The 17783-nt window shown below is 46.0% G+C and overlaps 5 protein-coding genes across 8 annotated transcripts; 2 read left to right on the top strand and 3 right to left on the bottom strand.

Moving 5' to 3' along the window:
• Positions 1-709: 709 nt before the first annotated feature.
• FRG1 (FSHD region gene 1) lies at positions 710-1868 on the bottom strand. The gene is made up of 5 exons (XM_017167283.2): positions 1729-1868; positions 1483-1668; positions 1219-1417; positions 965-1164; positions 710-908 (listed from the first exon to the last, which is right to left on the bottom strand). The coding sequence occupies exons 1-5, from the start codon at positions 1785-1787 to the stop codon at positions 761-763; spliced, it is 792 nt and encodes a 263-aa protein (XP_017022772.1). The 5' UTR covers positions 1788-1868; the 3' UTR covers positions 710-760.
• Positions 1780-7054, bottom strand: Pex23 (peroxin 23). Of its 2 annotated transcripts, XM_070286157.1 has the most exons (7): positions 5881-7054; positions 4428-5821; positions 3947-4210; positions 3184-3883; positions 2547-3122; positions 2376-2463; positions 1780-1822 (listed from the first exon to the last, which is right to left on the bottom strand). In XM_070286157.1, the coding sequence occupies exons 1-6, from the start codon at positions 6943-6945 to the stop codon at positions 2425-2427; spliced, it is 4038 nt and encodes a 1345-aa protein (XP_070142258.1). In that variant the 5' UTR covers positions 6946-7054; the 3' UTR covers positions 1780-1822; positions 2376-2424. The 2 variants fall into 2 exon arrangements, with proteins under 2 accessions (XP_070142258.1, XP_017022724.1); XM_017167235.2 differs by lacking the exon at positions 1780-1822 and having other exon boundaries at positions 2055-2463.
• On the top strand, positions 4259-13797 carry SCCRO4 (DCN1-like protein SCCRO4). Of its 3 annotated transcripts, XR_011445068.1 has the most exons (8): positions 4259-4411; positions 8072-8124; positions 8198-8367; positions 12537-12628; positions 12699-12952; positions 13016-13223; positions 13303-13681; positions 13741-13797. XR_011445068.1 is itself a non-coding variant. In XM_017167285.3 (7 exons), the coding sequence occupies exons 3-7, from the start codon at positions 8261-8263 to the stop codon at positions 13383-13385; spliced, it is 744 nt and encodes a 247-aa protein (XP_017022774.1). In that variant the 5' UTR covers positions 4259-4411; positions 8072-8124; positions 8198-8260; the 3' UTR covers positions 13386-13797. The 3 variants fall into 3 exon arrangements, 2 of the variants coding, with proteins under 2 accessions (XP_017022774.1, XP_017022773.1); XM_017167285.3 differs by having other exon boundaries at positions 13303-13797; XM_017167284.3 differs by lacking the exon at positions 4259-4411 and adding an exon at positions 7309-7407 and having other exon boundaries at positions 13303-13797.
• LOC108075027 (lysosome-associated membrane glycoprotein 5) lies at positions 9386-11380 on the bottom strand. Its single transcript, XM_017167281.3, has 5 exons — positions 11182-11380; positions 10916-10998; positions 10598-10846; positions 10035-10444; positions 9386-9973 (listed from the first exon to the last, which is right to left on the bottom strand). Exons 1-5 carry the CDS (start codon positions 11279-11281, stop codon positions 9931-9933), a joined length of 885 nt encoding a protein of 294 aa, XP_017022770.1. The 5' UTR covers positions 11282-11380; the 3' UTR covers positions 9386-9930.
• A 677-nt stretch (positions 13798-14474) lies between the features above and the next one.
• On the top strand, positions 14475-17557 carry polo (Serine/threonine-protein kinase polo). The gene is made up of 5 exons (XM_017167251.3): positions 14475-14996; positions 15420-15644; positions 15713-16495; positions 16557-16985; positions 17050-17557. The coding sequence occupies exons 1-5, from the start codon at positions 14898-14900 to the stop codon at positions 17242-17244; spliced, it is 1731 nt and encodes a 576-aa protein (XP_017022740.1). The 5' UTR covers positions 14475-14897; the 3' UTR covers positions 17245-17557.
• The last annotated feature ends 226 nt before the right edge of the window (positions 17558-17783 follow it).

Raw genomic sequence — 17783 nt, 5'->3', positions numbered from 1 at the left:
AAGGACTACTCGTGAAAGAAGCGAGAGGCGCACGCCGTCGCTGGTGTGAGGAGTGCGCACAGAGAGCGCCGTTGCTGGTGGTGGTTTGCTGGCCTGCCGAGGGGGTGGCTCGAGTGCTGCGGTGGTTGGGCGGTTGGGTGGATGGGCTGGCCATGTCATGTTGTGACGCCGTCTGCCGCTGCGAGAATCGCAAGAGGCACAGCCGGTTGCCGGAGGGGGGTGGAAAGGTTGCCGTTGCCGGCCAGTTGAACTCTCAAATTCGAAGCAAATTAATCCCGGAATCTGCATGCCGAAAATCTGTGTTCGGCCCCGATTCACATTGGATTTTTGGACAAAATCACTAGAACAAATTAAGTACTTTTACGCCGCTGAACTAATAATAAATTGATATTGGTAGCGAAACTAAGGGAACCAAGCTTTAAATATTAACGATACGTTTTTTAAAGCACTTCAAAGGCAATATAATTAAATAAATCATAAATATAAAGCAACAATAAATCGAGCTAAATCATTAAAAGGTTATGGAAAACCATGATTTACTATGCTTGAAGGCTATAAATAATTAAAATACACCAATAACTAGGGTTTGTTTAAGAGGTCTACAAAAATAAATCCACTTAAAGTTATACAGGCCAAGGTAATCCCGTTAGTTATTTATTATTTGTCCCAAGAGCTATATTCATTTATTTAAATTGAAAAACATTACCAGTATAAATGCAAAGTAAAATCTTTAATGATCAAAATCGAAATCTTAATCAGTTTACTTGCAGTACCGATCGGCTTTCATTTTACTACGTCTATCCAAAAGGGTTTCGTGTAGAGAGCCTTGGGCCTTGGCATTCTCCAGTTCCTTGACGTCGTTTTGATTAATCCGCATCTTCTTGTCCTGAAACTTTTGGAACTTTTTTCTACAGAAAGACAAAGCATTAAATGAATTTACTGACAAAGATCTGCTTGTACTTACACATAGTTCCGTTCAACTTCGCCCAGGTCACCCTTTTCCTCCTTGGGCTCTGTATCGACAACCACATCCCGTGTAGCATTGCTCCGCACCTTGCAGACCTCATGCTGACCCACCTTCTTCCGCAGAGCCACACAAGCGTCATCTTCCGGATCAATGGACATAAAGTGACCGGTTTCCGACAGCAAGGCCATTCGTTTGTCCTTTAAAATTAATGTAATATAAATAATTCCAATAAAAAAAGAAAGAGAACCTACCTCAAAGACGGGCTCCCACTGTTCCATACTGCCCACGGCCTCGGATCGGCCTGTGACCATGCCATCCTTTTCGATTTTCAAATATTTTCCGTAGCCAGATTTAAAAGAGACCTTGCGGTCGTTAATGGGAAAAGCGGTGAAAATCTCCTCCGGATCGGGGCCGTCACCTTGGTTATGAGGGGCGCCAAGGGTAAACAAACTGTAATTAAGGTATTTGGGGGAAATAAATTAACGCTTTATGAAGTATTAAAAAGTAAACCTCACCCATTATCAAAGGCTTTCAGGTAACACCGATCGCTAAACTCAATGGACACAGTGCCGGTAATGTCCGCCGCTGTCTTTGCTGCCCACCAGCCGCCATGCTCCACGGCATCCTCGTCCACCTGCACCTTTGACTTCTTGGAAGATGATCCTGCCTCATCCTTTTCCTTCTTGCGTTTCTTGCTTTTCCTAAAATGAAAGGTTTTTAGGACGCTGCACCTTGCAATAGTCCCAGCAATTCGACTTTACTTGTGTTTTTCGCCTTTCAAAACCAGTTTCTTGATGCGTATATTGTCATAATCAGACATGGTCCCAGTTACCGCAGTTTATAAACAATTTTAAGCTTTAAATTAAGTTAAAACAAGAAAAATAAACAAGTTGTTTTTGTTTTGGTTATTCTTAACAATATAGAGATGGGCAACTGGAACGATTAAGATATCGATAACAGCTGACAAGACTAATCGATGTAACGATACACGATAAGAGTCCGTTATTTGTTAAAAGATATTTATTTTCTTAAATTACTGAAAGAATTTATAACAAATTGTTTCAACCCAATTTACTTGTTTTGTCACATTAATACTTTTATTCTTGAGGTTTTTAATTGTTGCTTACAACACGATAAATAATACAATCACGAAAGCTTATTGTGTTAAACTAAACAAAAACGTTGTACAATTGTTTCAGCTCAAATAAATTATCTTAAATAATGGCATAATAGTAATATTGGTTTAAGTTATTATTTGGTACAACTCTAAATATATATAATGCCTTTCTAGGGGCATTTTAAAGGTATATAGCAAACTTGGCTGTAAATATATATTTGGAAAAGCATTGGCATAATCGAAAAAGCTTACGATTTATGTTTTAAATAAATACAACAATCCGGAACGTACGTATGTATATAGGAATGACACACATGTATATATGGAAACCAAGACATCTTTACATATATCCTTCGACTGAGACATTTTGCCATTGTCCCTGAAATTAGAGAAGATGATTAAAATATAATTAATTATTACTAAAATATTTAAGAAATTAATTACATTTAAATTAAGACTTACCGCAATGCCCAGGTTCCAGCCAACGCCTGCTGGATTTTCCTTGGTGATCCCGCAGCGCCGGCAGATAATGCCGTTTAGGGATATAGCCCACACCTCGGCGCCCACGGACACGGATCGGAAGCCGCAGTGCTGCTCAGTGTGCGGCGGCACATTGGCGGCATTGGGCAGAAACTGCCAGTGGGAGCCCTCGGGGAAGGTCTTTGAGATCTCCTTTCGCACAGCCAGTCGCTGCTGGTTGTCCAGCGCCCAAATCCCAGCGCGTCCAACGCTTATCGCCTTGAAGGTAACGCCCGCCGGGGCCTCCACCTGTTGCCAGGCATCGCCGCAGGGATTCTGCCTGCTGATGCCGTACCGGAAGAACACCATGCCGTTTCGGGCCACAGTCCACACCTGACCTGTGGGTCCCATGCTTATACCCACGAGCGGCTGGTCGCTGGTTATGTGCTCCCAGGCATCGCCACGCGGATTCATGGAGCATACGCCGTGTCGGATGAGCACGTCACCGTTCGAGGCAATGGCCCAGGCCGTAACCGCTGTATTCTCACCCTGCCCGCTGTCCACATCGTCGTCCAAAACCTGTGAGTAAGGTATTACGGAAATAAAGTGGTTTGGGCAAGGAATAAAGGATCAACCCTACCTGAAGGGCTGCATCCAGTATTTTAGACTGGCTCAGCTCCTGCCAGGGACCGCTGCTGCTGAGGCGGCATCTCTTCATCCATCTCCGACGACGCACGCAGTCCGTGAGCTTCTTGTGGGCATGGTAGTTGGCGGGAAAGTCGATGGCATACTGCCAGCCCTCCTTGTCCGCGCCCCCGGGAATGTTGTAGTCGATTGCCCAATCGGAGATCCATTCGCAGTGCGTCGAAAGCAGCTTTGTGTGCTCCTTGCTGCGCTTCTGCCGCCCACTGGCATCGCTCCACATGTGCCGATCCGTGGGCAGGCTCTTGGCGGTGAACCCGCTGATCGGATTCCAGCGCTGATTCTCGTACACATAGTAGGTGTGCGTATCAATCATGGGGTTAATCTTGCCCGAACCCTCTAGTCCCTTCAGGAACATCCCGCCCCAGCCACCGTTGTAGACCCAAGCGGTGTTGTCACAGGAAATGCCCCAAACTACGTCAACGCCGCTGTTGAAGACCCGCTTAATGTGGCCACCCATCTGGCGCCAGTGCATGCGTTCCATGGAGACGATCGGCGAGGGACAGCGGTAGAGTACGCTGAAGAGCTTGATGCGACCGCTCACATACAGACGCGTTACACTCTCCGGATCGATGCGGTACTTGTAGTCGGTGTACACGGCATTATTCACAATCATCAGGTAGTGATCCTGCAGAGCTCTGAAACGGAAATACGATTTTAAAAAATGTATAAAATATTTTATTTAGGATCTGGCTACATACCTTATTTTCAGGGAGAATGTAGCCCCCGGTGCAAAGGCCATTTTATCATTGCGAATCTCATCCAGCCACTCGGACTCCTTCATCGAATTGAGCACAGTGGTGCGTTCGTTGAAGCGCGGATTCAGATGCAAGGCAATCACACGATGCTTCTCCACGCGATGCGGCAGCACCTTGACGGTGGAGTGTGACTGCAGATCGAAACGAATCTGATCGGCATCGTCATAGACACAGCCGGATATCTCCAGTTCGGTGCCGCACGGCATTCTTATTAGGAAGGGTATTAGGAAAGGATACAAAGTGTTAATCCATGGTTAGGTGTTCTAAATGTCAACTCTTTTAAATCAAATATTCAAAAAAAATTCCTTGTCGACTTAGAAATTAGAATCGAACATAATATGAGAGATTTCTAAAAAAAGCAGGAAGAATAGTCCCAAAACAAGTAAAACCAACAAAATCCTACTCAAGGTAAGTCCACACTTACCCATTGTAGAGCGTGTTGTAGTAGGGTGTCTCGCACGTGGAGACGTCCATTTTCTCAACATATCCCTCGCCCGGCTCGATCGTCTGCTGTGCGGCTTTCATGTTGGCCGCATCGAAGACAAACACATCGCCCAGCTCGCTGGTTAGCCAGATGGCCTTGCTAGCCGGCTTGCCAACCAGCGTGTTGATCTGGCTGCACACCGAGGACAGATGGGATAGCCAATCTTCCATCTCCGAGTCGCTGGAGAATTGCAGCTTGACGGGCGAGCAGTTTACCGGCAGATGAGGAGCGTGTATAGCGATCCTGGGTGCTCCTGCTTCACTGCAGCACTGAACGCAGGTGATGTCCGACAGGGGAAATTGTATTTTCGTGGCGGCTCCATCGGGACTGAGAACCGTAAAAGTGCCAGAGTCCCCGGATCTGGAAGAATCACTGCCACTGCCGCTGCTTACCCATTCCAATTCTATGATGCAATCCTCGAATTCTCCGCCAGGTCTCTGGTAGCGTGCATCCGCTGACTTTACCCACGAGGAGAGCTCCACTGCCTTCTCGAACTTGGCCACAGTTTGGAGCTTGGCAAGCCTTTCCTGCCGGCGCTGCAGTTTGCTAAGAATATCCTTCCGCCAATTGGCATTCACATCCACTTTGCTGTCGCTGGTCAGCTGCTCGTTGAACCAATTAGGCATGTTGCTAGCATCCACGGTGACGGCACCCGGAGCCACGCAGCTCCATAGGATGCCGCATTCCGTCCAAAACTGGGAGCCCGTGTGGTCGTCATCTTCGCCTAGGAAAACATCCGATCCGTGGTGCGTAGAGTCCGATTCGAATACCGTGGAATCGCTCTCCGGATGAGCTTCCATTCCCACAACGGAACCCACACTGCGTACGGGCGACCAGGCGCGTGGATTCCTTAGCTGGGTCTCAAACTTCCCACTGATCTCGACCACATCCGCGGCCGGAGCACTGGAAGCATGCGAGGTCTCCCTGAGAGCAGCAGTTCGCTGCTTGTGGCGATCATTCAGGTTAAGACTCCCTATGGTCGGGGGTGAGTCCGCGCCAAGACGATAGCGTTCGTGCTTGAGAAAGCTGGCAGTTGCTGCTCCAGGGCTGGCGCATGAACCTGTCGAGCCGTGCAGCACGGTCTCAATCACGGCGCACGTCTCCACCACTCCCTTCTCCTTCTCCTTGGAGTAGAGATTGGAGAAACTCTGGTGCTTGGAGCCGGGAGTGGAGCTGCTGCCGCCGCTCTTACGGGACACAATCGATAGAGAGCTGGAAGTGCGACTGATCTGCATGGGACACTGAATCAGGCGCCACTTTTTACCGGTGGGATCTGCTGTGGTCACACCAGACCGATGGTACAAGCACCGGTCGGCGGCTCCAACGGCAAAGACCTACAAGGGAATAGTTAGTCTCAGCTTAAAGCAGACTATTAAGGCAACCGGAGGCTCACCTGATCGTTGGCTGCCACGGAAACCGTGGAGATGTTGCCCACCATTTCCACCCAGCCCTTGCCTATGGCCGAATCCTCACTTATGCCGGCCGCTTCGCCCTTAATGCCTCTCCTGAACCAGGCATGATGGTCGTTGGTCACACACCACACGGCATCGGTGCCAACGGAGACGTGAACTATTCGCAGGCTGCAGGATGCCACTGGGGTCTTGACATCCAGCCAAGACTCTCCCGAAAGATTATCCCGGGTGACTCCGGTACGCACGATCACCCGACCGTTGTAGAGAACCGCCCAGACCAAGCCCGTGGGGCCAACGCTAATCTGTGACAACTCACTGCCGGTGGGCGTGGGAACAGCGGTCCAGCGGAGGCCCTCGGGTGCCGATTTGGATACACCCGTGCGAAACATAGCTCGGCCGTGGGCGGTAATGGCCCAGACGCACAAGGTGCCGGCCGGGGCATTGGGTACGTTGGTGCCACCGATTGCCACGTCAATGAAGGGCTCCTGCGTGGGATCCTTGTGCAGCGGAGCCACAGCGCACCAGCTATTCAGGGCGGCATAGCGCCGGAATCGTATCCACTTGCGGCGCCGCACATATGAGTTCCACGACTTCTTGGCCGAATAGGAAGCGGGAAAGTCCAGGGCGTACATCCAGCCATCCTCGGGCAACTGCTGGCCGTCCAGCTCCAGATCCAGATGCCAGTCGCCGTCCCACTGCCAGGCCATCGAAGGCAACCGGATCTTGTCCACACTGCGCTCCACGCTGCCATCTACCGAGGAGTACTTGTACCGATCCGTGGGCAGCAGTGTCTTCGAGAATCCCTCGATGGGTAGCCAGCGCTCATTCTCGTACGACTCCTCCCTGATCCGGATGGGCACGTCCAGGCCATGGACGTGCACGTACACCTGACGGTCGCCGCCAATGGCCCACAGAAAATTGGGCACAGCGCAGATCTTCTTGAACTCCAGTCCCAGGTACGGCAGTTCGCGCCACGCACCCGAGCTGGTGGACAGCGTGTAGACGCGTCCCTCGCTGCTGGCGGCGAACAAGTATGAGCTGGGCATGGTTGGATCTTCTACGTCTTGCGATTCTCCTCTTTGTCTCACATCATGTTTACAATTGCGAAAATTGATTTTTCTGCAAGACGGCCGTCAGTATGACCATGGTTGAATCCTACATCAGATGTTCTCCCTTTCACGGCAGCTGGTCACATTTTTATTAGGGGCTCTTTGCAATAGCGCTGCCATACTTTGCGGGGAAATTTGCAGTTTTAATTTATTTTCCGCTATTAAAAGATTGAAACAATTTTTAGGGGGAAAGTTTAGGAACTTTTTCGAAGCAGTTTTATTTAAATATTAAGCCAAGTACTAGCATACGTTAAAACCGCTTAAACAATGTCAAATGAAATTAAAATTTGTTGAGATTTTTTAGGGGAAAAGCCTACTGTGCATCTGGCAACACTGACACTGATGTTTTTGCACCTCTAATTGACGCCAAGAAATTATACATTGATTTTGAATAATATGGTAAAAATCTAAACGTTTACTCCCTTAAACCGCCCAGTGAACCCCCCCGAATCGAGGGCAAAGAGTCACCGATTGATTCCGTGCCGGTAGAGAGTTAGAGCAGCCCCAAATACGGGCTTTCGGCGTGGCGATGTTCGACGCAAAAAGGCGAGCACGCGCAGGGCAGGCTGTCGCTGTCTGGTCGGTCGTTTGTCGTCCGTCGTATCAGCAGCTGACTCTGGTGGCAGTGGCAACCGGAGGGCCGACACCACGGACGACGACTCCCCGCACCGACAACAGCATCGGCCCATCCCTGGCCATCCGTGGGCTGCAGTCCGGAGCCGAGTCCCAACCAGCAGCAGCAGCCGGTATTTCGTGGAGTTGTAAAACAACTCGGAGCGCACACACATACATATGGTCAGGGTGCAAAACGCCCGTGCAGCCCCATAAACATATATACATATATATATGTATCAGAGTCGTATTATCGTATATACGCTATATATATGTATATATGTATCCGCCGATGTCCTGTGCATCCCGTGAATCTTCTTCACTGCATTTCGCGAGCTCGGGGTGTTCGTCGGCATACCAAAAAAGCCTAAAAAAAAACCTCCCTAAACGACGTTTGAAACAAGTGATTTAACCCTATTAACCGGAACCTTTCTCATCCCAAAACACACAGTCAACCACACACTGAAGCCTGTAGCGAACGCTGGTCCTATTGGAAACACAGTGGTAAGTGCACAAGTGCCCCTTCGTTACATCGAAATGTATAATCATGTGAAACGGAAACTTCTTATGCACGCAGCGCATCCTCACATTCGGCGGTCGGAACGGGACGAACTCTCCGGGACTCACATCACAATAAGTCATGCCACGGGGAAAACGCCGAGCAGCAGATATTGGCGACAACATGGATGGTCAATCGAAGAGAGCCCGTACCAGCTACGCCAGCATACCGACACAACAGAGCAGCAGGTGAGTAGTAGTTAGCAGTGGGCAAAATGCTGAGTAGGGTAAATAATGCTTTGGGCCAGAGTCACCTGTTCCGGAAAGCAGCATCAACTGACCCAATAGAGAGTCAATACGATTGTTTATTTGCTGATCTCAGAGTCCCTATACACTTGCCCTTTATTACAGACTTGAATTAAATTTTGAAAATTGATAGATTAAATATCCATCTATACTCAATGACCTAACAAAATGCCCATTCATGGAAATACTTCAAAGAAACTAGCCTCATCATTGAGATAAGAAAATATAATTCAATCATACGATAAAAAATAACCACTATAACTATTAAGGCTGTGTTAAATGTTCCCAAACAAATTGTAGGAGTATTTTCATAAAAGATTAATGTTCTTATCTCTTCAAAATTATTGACTCGGGAGAAAATCAGTGTAAATTTGAAATTGATTACGCACCTGCCAGGGGTTTAGAATGTCTGAACATATCTATATTCAAAGAATTCTTTTTAAATTCATATAATATGTATAGTTCAGGTTCAGTTCAGTTTATATATATAGACAATAATGACTTTAACTAAGGTTTCTTGGTTAAAGTCTCAAAAATTCTTAATTTAAATCATAATCACCATTAAATTGATTTCTGATTATTATAAAGTCCACAAATAAATAGAAAATATAACAGTACTTAGAGTTACTGAAGAATATTTATGTGAAAGTACAATAATACCCGCTATTAGGCCGAAGAAACTCGTTTAACATGCCGGCATAGGTACTATGGATAATATACTTACATTCGTCAGAGAAGAGGGGTGGCTGATCAGAGAATATATCAAGCTCCTCCGGTCATGTCTCGATATTGTTTATGCCAGGAACATGTACTTTGCTGATAAGATTAAAAACTATTATTTAATATTAACCAAAAAAGTCAAAGGGTATTACTTTTTCAGCAGGCATCCAGTATTTATTTTTAATAAAACTCATTAATATTAATTTCAAACAATAGCATTTTTAGTTTATCATGCGTTGTTTTTCCCCCACATACATATTTTTCATTATTTCAACTGGCAAACCTTCGAATGGATTAAGAGATAATGAATTTTAAATAGAAAAGGTGCAGGAGATTTCGTTAAAATGTACAGCAATATAGATAAAGATGCTTCTCGATAAAAATTGTCGAAACTAGAGGAGCGAGCTATACGATTTTGGCCAACTTTGGTCGTTCGCTTAGAGATTAGAGTTTGCCTTGGTAAATAATAGTTGTGGTTGGTTAATCATCATGATATATATATATATTAACATTTAATAATCATATATGGTGCGCTATTATTTTATACACTTTAACAATATGGAAGACATTTGCATTTCTCATATATGTATATCTTTATGCTGCTTTCGATAATTTCGTAAATCTGCCGGGACAACTCCTCGATTTTGACTCTTAAAGTTTTAAAATAGGACTACAGAGGATTGCAATAGATCCAACAAACGTGGGGGATATGTGTAGACAACGATATGATCTCAAATAGTTCAACGAAAACGAACGCTTCACTTGGTTGTTGTTGTTGAATCCTGCTCACTCCATTGAGCCGTACTGGACCTTCTTGACCTTAAAGTACCTGTAAAGAATGCAGATTCTGTAGCTTACGTTCGTGATATTGTCGTGAAGCGTAATCTCACCTCCAGCCGCCGTAACCCGAGATGGTCAGCAGGACGGCAATGGCCAGGGCTGTACCCACGGCCAAGGGCGCGGTCTCATCCCGATAGGAGCCGGTGGCGCTGCAGTGGAAGGACGGGCCCCACTTGCCGCTGTCCTTGAACATGAAGCTCTGCATGTGCATGTCCCTTAGATACAACTTGGCTATGTGCCCCGACTGGTCGCCGGAGTCGTGCGGGGCGTACATGATCACAGTTTGCTCCTTGTCGCACAGATACGACTTGCCCACCGGCGTGGGGAAGTACATGGGCGTCTGGGCGGGTGAGGTGAGCTTGACGTCGAGGTTGGGGCGATCGGGGTGCTCGAATAGCCAGTTGGACGAGGAGTAGGACAGCTCGAACAGATTGATGTACCAGCCCTCGCCGCCGGACGACTGTGTGTGGGCGAAAGTTAATGCATAAGTCAAATAACCATCGACCTTTAACCTTAAAGAGTTAAGGGGTACTCCCCATATTGATTTTTTCCCCAAATTATATTTACTTTTTGTACACCTGCCCAATCACTGCCATTTACCCCACCTACGCACCTTTTTAAATGTCATGGACAGGCGAAAGCCCTTAAAGTCCATGGTTAGAATCTCCATATTGGACTCGACGCACTCGCCACTCAGCTGGGGGTCGTCAGGCATGTACAGATCGGCCTCCACATCCTCGTTCAGCTTGTTGCGATACCTGATGCTGATTAATCCATCTACCTGCATCAGGATGCAGGTGATGCCGTTGGTGGCATTGAAGCGGTACAGCGAGGTGGTGGCATCGTGGTTCATCGACGAGGCCTACAAAATGAAATTTTTGGGAATATTTAGGATATTCCAAGAGGAGGAGGAGTTGGCTGGGGGTATTACCGATGGCGACTTGGTTGTGTACTTGCTGACCCGCGGTGCCTTCGTTGACAAAGCGCCCAGCTGCAATCCGTGGGCGGCGGTTACTGAAAAATCAAAAGTTATACCAAGGCTTCACAGGTTGCATGGCCGTCGTCCAGTTCACTCATTTTTCAGTCAGTGTGTCACAGCAACCGTCCTCGACAGTATCGATTTTCAGTGCTCCCACCACTTACGTACGAATACGAGTATCCGAGAATCCCACGTCCCTCGCTTCTACTTCTACTCACCCAGCACAGCCAGCAGAGCTGAGTAGAACAGAGTGGCACTGAGGCCTCTGCCTAATCCTTGGACTCTGATCAGGGGCTGCCTGAAGTCGGTTAGTTTCATCTTCTCTAGCGAATTCTTAACACTTAATTTGAATGACAATATTTTACGCTGCTGAAGTCTTCTCCGCTCGAAGCAACTACGACGTGTTTCCTGTTTCGGGTCCTGCGCACAACTGCGGCCCAAATAAAATCGCACTGTTCCTGTTATGTTGCCTCAAGTCCTCCCCACACCCACTCCCACTCCCACTCCACCTTATTCCCTCCCAATCCACTGTCAAGCCGCCTTCCCCTTATCCTGCTGTGGGACTTCACTCTCACTTTTGCCCTGCGCAGGCGCTGGTGGAGGAGAAGTGTGTCCCGTGTGTGTGTGCTAATGAAAATGTGTGTACACTGCAGAAAAAGCTGTCTAGTATATATATAGAAATTAAGGAAATGTTTAAATTCTAAATGGTTTGTTGAACCAAGAACCGATATATACTTTTCCAATAGTTTTAGAATAAAATTTCCTATACGTTAGGTTTTCAAAATATTTGAATTTAAAACATTTGTTACGGCATCTTAGAGAACTCTTTTTTAATTTTTAAATTTAAAGTGGAAGAACAGTACTTTATAATAACAATACGATCGTTTTTGATCAAATAAATTGTGCTGAAGTCACAGCACCCTAAAAGTACCCAAAAAGCCCTAATTTTTGCTCTTAAAATGTACCTGACGTATAAGAAATGTTTTAAGGTGGGATTCCAACTAAGCACATCATTTATTTTTAATTTTAATTATTAATTTTGTTCGCCTGTGTTATCTGAACATTTTTGATTAGAAAGAACCTTATTACAATTATCATAAACTCAATAATCTTGGGAAATGGCACTATTCTCTCCCAGATGCATTAGGTTCGATAGCCTTTGTCTTTCCCAATTCGATTTGTCATATCTGTCGCTGGGCTAGCATTATTTTCTACGCTTCCCCAAGTGAGGGCCTCCGCTCTTGGCATTGGCCTCGTCTCTGCTCTGCTCTGCTCTGGCATGCTCGGGGTCTGCCATGTTTACTATCGCTATTTTTAGGGGGGCCAATACTCAAAAACAAAACCCCAGAGAAGAGGCAAGTCGCGGCAAGTCGAATAAAATAAACAAAAAGAGACCAGAGCACACGGCATTAGCAGCGACAGATTCGATTAAAAGTCTGCTGGTGTATACTATACGTGTTCAGTAATATTTCCCTATAAATTAGATGGCAGAGTGTGTGATATATGAGCTTGATTAAAACGTTTATTGAACACTGAATAAAATCTTTTTGCTTACGCTTTTCCCTTTTCCCAGACGCCATATCAGAGCGGAGGATGGCTTCAGCCAAAAACGTTGCTTGACATGGTTCCAGGAATACACCACTCCAGATGAACCAGAGACATTGGGTGAGTTGGAATATATGGGAAACTATGATATTTCAAAGCTAAAAACATAATATAATATATTCTTTTCTAGGTCCCGATGGAATGGAAAAATTTTGCGAGGACATCGGCGTGGAGCCCGAGAACATTGTGATGCTGGTGCTAGCCTATAAAATGGGTGCCACCCAAATGGGCTTCTTCAGCCAGCAGGAGTGGCTCAAAGGCCTCACAGAGATCGACTGCGACTCGGCAGCGAAAATGGTTGTGAAACTGGACTATCTGCGCAGCATACTCAACGATCCCAACTCCTTCAAGAGTATCTACAGATACGCCTATGATTTTGCCAAGGTGAGTCTTTGCTTTCACATACACAGCAAGTTGAGATCGTAATTGTTTATCGTTAATCTGCAGGATTCGGACCAACGAAGTATGGATATTGTCACGGCCAAGGCCATGCTCCAGCTGCTTCTTGGCAAGCACTGGCCGCTGTATCCGCAGTTTGCACAGTTTCTAGAGCAATCAAAGTACAAGGTGATCAACAAGGATCAGTGGTGTAATATCCTGGAGTTCTCGCGCACCATCTGCATTGATTTGTCAAATTATGATATTGATGGAGCATGTGAGTATTGATATTTTTACCTATTCAACATCCCTACTATTCAATTGCTAATCTCTATTTTACCACCTCTTCTTTTCAGGGCCCGTCATGCTGGATGAGTTTGTCGAATGGCTGCGCCTGCAGCGTAGCCTGGCCAACTCCAGTTCTGTACCGTCCAGCTGAGAGATGCTGTATCGAGTCGCCTATTTCTAGTTCAACTTTTGGGAGCTCAGTGCGGAGGCGTTCGCGGAGGAAATGGGATGCGATGCGGAAGAGGTTGAGATGAGAGATCGACGGAACTATAAGACACATCCACACTCACTCACCCACAAGCCCACATTACACTCCATACCCACACAGGCACACACACACTCATACACAATCACACACACACACAGTGAAACACAAGCATTTGGAGAGACTGCGTACACTGGCAAAAGCAACCACTATGAAACTAAACTATTGATAATATATTTAATGTAATAATTTATGTATTAACGACAACTAAAAACTAAAACCACAATTTTCTACTTGTAAGGCATCCAATTGAAACGAAAACAAAAAAGAACAAACAAAAAAAAAAAGAACACAAGAACAGACAGCAACAAGAGCCAAAATGAGGGCAGAGCTTGTAAAAAGTAAACCCAGAAAATGGATGAAACGCGATGGCAATAACCAAGAGAGACCCCCAATAGACCTAATATCTAGAGCATGTAAACGAAACGAACCGAACCCTTCAAGATATCAGCAGCATAGTCAAAATCTCAACGGAAATCAACACCAATATTGGGGAAGTCGTAGTCGTTATTAAATCAATGTAGAAAAACAACAACATTTTGGGGACTATTTAATAAAATTATTAAGTAAAAAGCTAGCATAACTTGTGGAATTATTATTTAAATGTTTTGGGTTCTTTGTATTGTTGGAAATCATGGTTTTTGGCACATAATTTAAGATGTCTTCGCTGTGGGTTAGCCAGTATCCAAACCAAATGTTGCTAGGAACATGTTGCGCAACATCCAGCCGAGCAAGTGCATATACAGAAAATTGCTACTTTATTGTTTAATTAAAAACTTGCATGTTTATTAGTTAAGTATAATTAAATTTAAGGAGCGCAATACTATTATCTGTTTTAAACTAAGAGAAAAGCGGGGGTTTTATCTTCTTTGTGCTCTGTATTAAGCAAATAAGACTTGATTTTGCTCTACAAGTCCATATGAATTTCGTCAACATTGTAAGCATTGAAATAACTGTCAAACTCAAATACTCATTCCCATAGATAAAGCATAACCAGTCGAACCTAGACTATCCGTAATATTTTCATTAATTCAAACAAATAACCGCAAAATTTCGCCAAGTAGCGCGCTTTCCAACACCGAACGATAGCACATTATACCGGCCAAACGGTCACACCGATTCAGCTGACGCTTCTTGCAGATCATTTTTTTTGGCATTTAAAAAATCGAACGGTTTCGGCGCGTTGTCCGCTTTGCGCCTGTTTTCTGTGTTTCGTGCATTTTGAGTGGCGTCAAAGATCATTAGTGGACTCGGTCGTTAATTGTGAGGATCTATTAATTACTGCCGTTTAAGTGTTCTTTTGGGGCGATCGCGGTTAACCAGGCTGCGAGAAAGCAATTTTTTCCCAACTTCAGGCAAAACGCCAGTGCAAAAGGGAGCCCCAGGAAGCAGAGCAAAATGGCCGCAAAGCCCGATGATAAGAGCTCGGATATTCCGGATCGCCTGTTTGACTCCAACCAGCGAAAGACCTACAAGCGCCTGCGGTTCTTCGGCAAGGTAAGGCCCGGGAATGCCAGTTGTGGCTGGCTGTTCCCCCGAGTCCTCGGCGCAGCGCATCAATACTTTCACGCACACACATGCACACATCCCGGTTCTTTCGATCAGTTTCCTTTTGTGCCCTTCGTCGCTGCTTCCTTGTTGTTGTTGTTCTTGTTCTTGGTAGAGTCTGAGAGAGCGCAAGAGTGTAATGTGTGTGCGAGAGCGTGCGAGTGTGTGGAGTTGTTCAACGACAGTTTTATTTTTTGTCTTTTGGCGCGACTTATTGAATTTACATCTGCAAGTTTAGCTAATTAAATTAAATAAATTTCTTTATTAGTTTCCAAAGACAATTTCAATAGATATATCTTGAAGCTTCCATTTAAAATTTTCACAAATTGCAATAAGCCCTCTATAAAAATATAAAAATCCAATTTTTCTTAGGGCGGCTTTGCAAAATGCTACGAAATCATCGATGTGGCTACCGACGAAACATTCGCCGGCAAGATCGTCTCGAAGAAGCTAATGATCAAGCACAATCAGAAGGAGAAGACCATCCAGGAGATCACCATTCACCGCAGCCTCAACCATCCGAACGTTGTCATGTTCCACAGCTACTTTGAGGATACGCAGAATATCTACATTGTGCTGGAGCTGTGCAAGAAGCGAGTGAGTGGCAGCTGTTCCTTTGTATTTAATCCATCCGTTCTGACCCCCCGACCCTTGCCCACTTGCAGTCCATGATGGAGCTACACAAGCGCCGGAAAAGCATCACGGAGTTCGAGTGCCGCTACTACATCTATCAGATTATCCAGGGCGTCAAGTATCTGCACGACAATCGCATCATTCATCGCGATCTGAAGCTGGGCAACCTCTTCCTCGATGATTTGCTGCACGTCAAGATCGGTGACTTTGGTCTGGCCACGCGCATCGAGTACGAGGGCGAGCGGAAGAAGACACTGTGCGGCACGCCCAACTACATTGCCCCAGAGATACTCACCAAGAAGGGCCACTCCTTCGAGGTGGACATCTGGTCAATTGGCTGCGTCATGTACACGCTGCTGGTCGGCCAGCCGCCGTTCGAAACAAAGACGCTGAAGGATACCTACTCGAAGATCAAGAAGTGCGAGTACCGCGTTCCCAGCTACCTGAGGAAGCCGGCGGCAGACATGGTGATTGCTATGCTTCAGCCGAATCCGGAGAGCAGGCCTGCCATTGGCCATTTACTCAACTTTGAGTTCCTCAAGGGCTCCAAGGTACCGATGTTCTTGCCCAGCTCGTGCCTGACGATGGCGCCCCGAATCGGTAGCAACGATACCATTGAGGATGCGGTGCACCGCAAGCCGCTGATGGAGATGAACGGAATGAGGCCGGATGACACACGCATGGAGTCGACCTTCCTCAAGGCCCATCTCCACGACGCCATCACCGCCTCGGCGCAGGTGTGTCGCCATAGCGAGGACTATCGCAGCGACATCGAGAGCCTGTACCAGCAGCTCACCAATCTCATCAACGGCAAGGTAAGCATTCCCTCGAAGGTGATGGGTGCAGCAATTAGCATGAGCTTCGATCCTTTTGCAGCCGCGCATCCTGCAAGGCAATCTGGGCGATGAGAACACTGATCCGGCGGCACAGCCGCTCTTCTGGATCTCAAAATGGGTGGATTATAGCGACAAATATGGCTTCGGCTACCAGCTGTGCGACGAGGGCATCGGCGTGATGTTCAACGACACCACAAAGCTGATCCTCTTGCCCAACCAGATCAACGTGCACTTCATCGACAAGGATGGCCAGGAGAGTTATATGACCACCACCGACTATTGCAAGACGCTCGACAAGAAGATGAAGCTGCTGTCGTACTTCAAGCGCTACATGATCGAGCACTTGGTCAAGGCCGGCGCCAACAATGTGAACATCGAGAGTGATCAGATCTCGCGTATGCCGCATCTGCACTCCTGGTTCCGCACCACATGCGCCGTGGTCATGCATCTGACCAATGGATCCGTGCAGGTAAATTGTTTAGTGATACTAATAACAGTAGATTATAGTCTCTTCTCCCTTTAACCCTATTTAGCTCAACTTCTCGGATCACATGAAGCTCATCCTCTGCCCACGCATGAGTGCCATTACCTATATGGATCACGAGAAGAACTTCCGCACCTACCGATTCTCGACCATAGTGGAGAACGGAGTGTCCAAGGACTTGTACCAGAAGATCCGCTACGCCCAGGAGAAACTTAGGAAAATGCTGGAGAAGATGTTCATCTAGAAGGACCCATCATCAAGCTAAACTTTCCCACGAACTAAACACGAAACACTCCCCAAAAGCGCACACACGTTTTAAAAATTTTATAATTTCTGTTCAAAGTTATTTGATTGTTCTATGTTTTCTGTTTAGAGTTTATTTGTTTTCCCCTCAGTTCAGTACGTGGTTGTAGTTCATCTATATACATAATATACATAAATGTTTAATGGTCCTCACACCCGATCACTTAATAAATCTACAAATAAACGCATTCATACAACTATGTTAAGCAATGGTGATCCAAGCACCGAACCATTAACATTACGATCAAAATTTATCCAGTTGACTGATCATTCAATAAAGCCATTTTTATGCTGGAGAAATCTATACACCTAAAATAAAAATATTGAGTTATAGATATGTTTATGCTTGTACTCCATTGAAGCAAGATTGCATAATAAATAAATAAACTTGGGCTTTTTTTTTATAACAAAATTCATCGATTGCTGGGAACGCTTCGGAATGTTGAATTTTTAGTGAATAAGATTCAGTTGATATTTAAA

Source organism: Drosophila kikkawai, chromosome 3L, assembly GCF_030179895.1.
Source record: "Drosophila kikkawai strain 14028-0561.14 chromosome 3L, DkikHiC1v2, whole genome shotgun sequence".
In the NCBI taxonomy this organism is placed as follows: domain Eukaryota; kingdom Metazoa; phylum Arthropoda; class Insecta; order Diptera; family Drosophilidae; genus Drosophila; species Drosophila kikkawai.
The sequence above is the reverse complement of the archived record's forward strand: the minus strand, read 5'-3'. Positions and strand labels throughout refer to the sequence as shown.

Bases quoted from the DNA above. Each gene is read 5' to 3' on its own strand.
- FRG1 (XM_017167283.2), bottom strand. From the start codon at position 1,787: ATGTCTGATTATGACAATATACGCATCAAGAAACTGGTTTTGAAAGGC. The intron at 1,165-1,218 runs GTAGGTTCTCTT...TTAATTTTAAAG, and splicing joins AGTGGGAGCCCGTCTTTGAG to GACAAACGAATGGCCTTGCT. The intron at 909-964 runs GTAAGTACAAGC...GTCTTTCTGTAG, and splicing joins GAAGTTGAACGGAACTATGT to AAAAAAGTTCCAAAAGTTTC.
- Pex23 (XM_070286157.1), bottom strand. From the start codon at position 6,945: ATGCCCAGCTCATACTTGTTCGCCGCCAGCAGCGAGGGACGCGTCTAC. The intron at 4,211-4,427 runs GTAAGTGTGGAC...CTTCCTAATAAG, and splicing joins TACAACACGCTCTACAATGG to AATGCCGTGCGGCACCGAAC. The intron at 2,464-2,546 runs GTAAGTCTTAAT...CTCTAATTTCAG, and splicing joins GCTGGAACCTGGGCATTGCG to GGACAATGGCAAAATGTCTC.
- SCCRO4 (XM_017167285.3), top strand. From the start codon at position 8,261: ATGCCACGGGGAAAACGCCGAGCAGCAGATATTGGCGACAACATGGAT. The intron at 12,953-13,015 runs GTGAGTCTTTGC...GTTAATCTGCAG, and splicing joins ACGCCTATGATTTTGCCAAG to GATTCGGACCAACGAAGTAT. The intron at 13,224-13,302 runs GTGAGTATTGAT...TCTTCTTTTCAG, and splicing joins TTATGATATTGATGGAGCAT to GGCCCGTCATGCTGGATGAG.
- LOC108075027 (XM_017167281.3), bottom strand. From the start codon at position 11,281: ATGAAACTAACCGACTTCAGGCAGCCCCTGATCAGAGTCCAAGGATTA. The intron at 10,999-11,181 runs GTGAGTAGAAGT...TTGATTTTTCAG, and splicing joins AGCTCTGCTGGCTGTGCTGG to TAACCGCCGCCCACGGATTG. The intron at 9,974-10,034 runs GTGAGATTACGC...CATTCTTTACAG, and splicing joins TCGGGTTACGGCGGCTGGAG to GTACTTTAAGGTCAAGAAGG.
- polo (XM_017167251.3), top strand. From the start codon at position 14,898: ATGGCCGCAAAGCCCGATGATAAGAGCTCGGATATTCCGGATCGCCTG. The intron at 15,645-15,712 runs GTGAGTGGCAGC...GCCCACTTGCAG, and splicing joins TGGAGCTGTGCAAGAAGCGA to TCCATGATGGAGCTACACAA. The intron at 16,986-17,049 runs GTAAATTGTTTA...AACCCTATTTAG, and splicing joins TGACCAATGGATCCGTGCAG to CTCAACTTCTCGGATCACAT.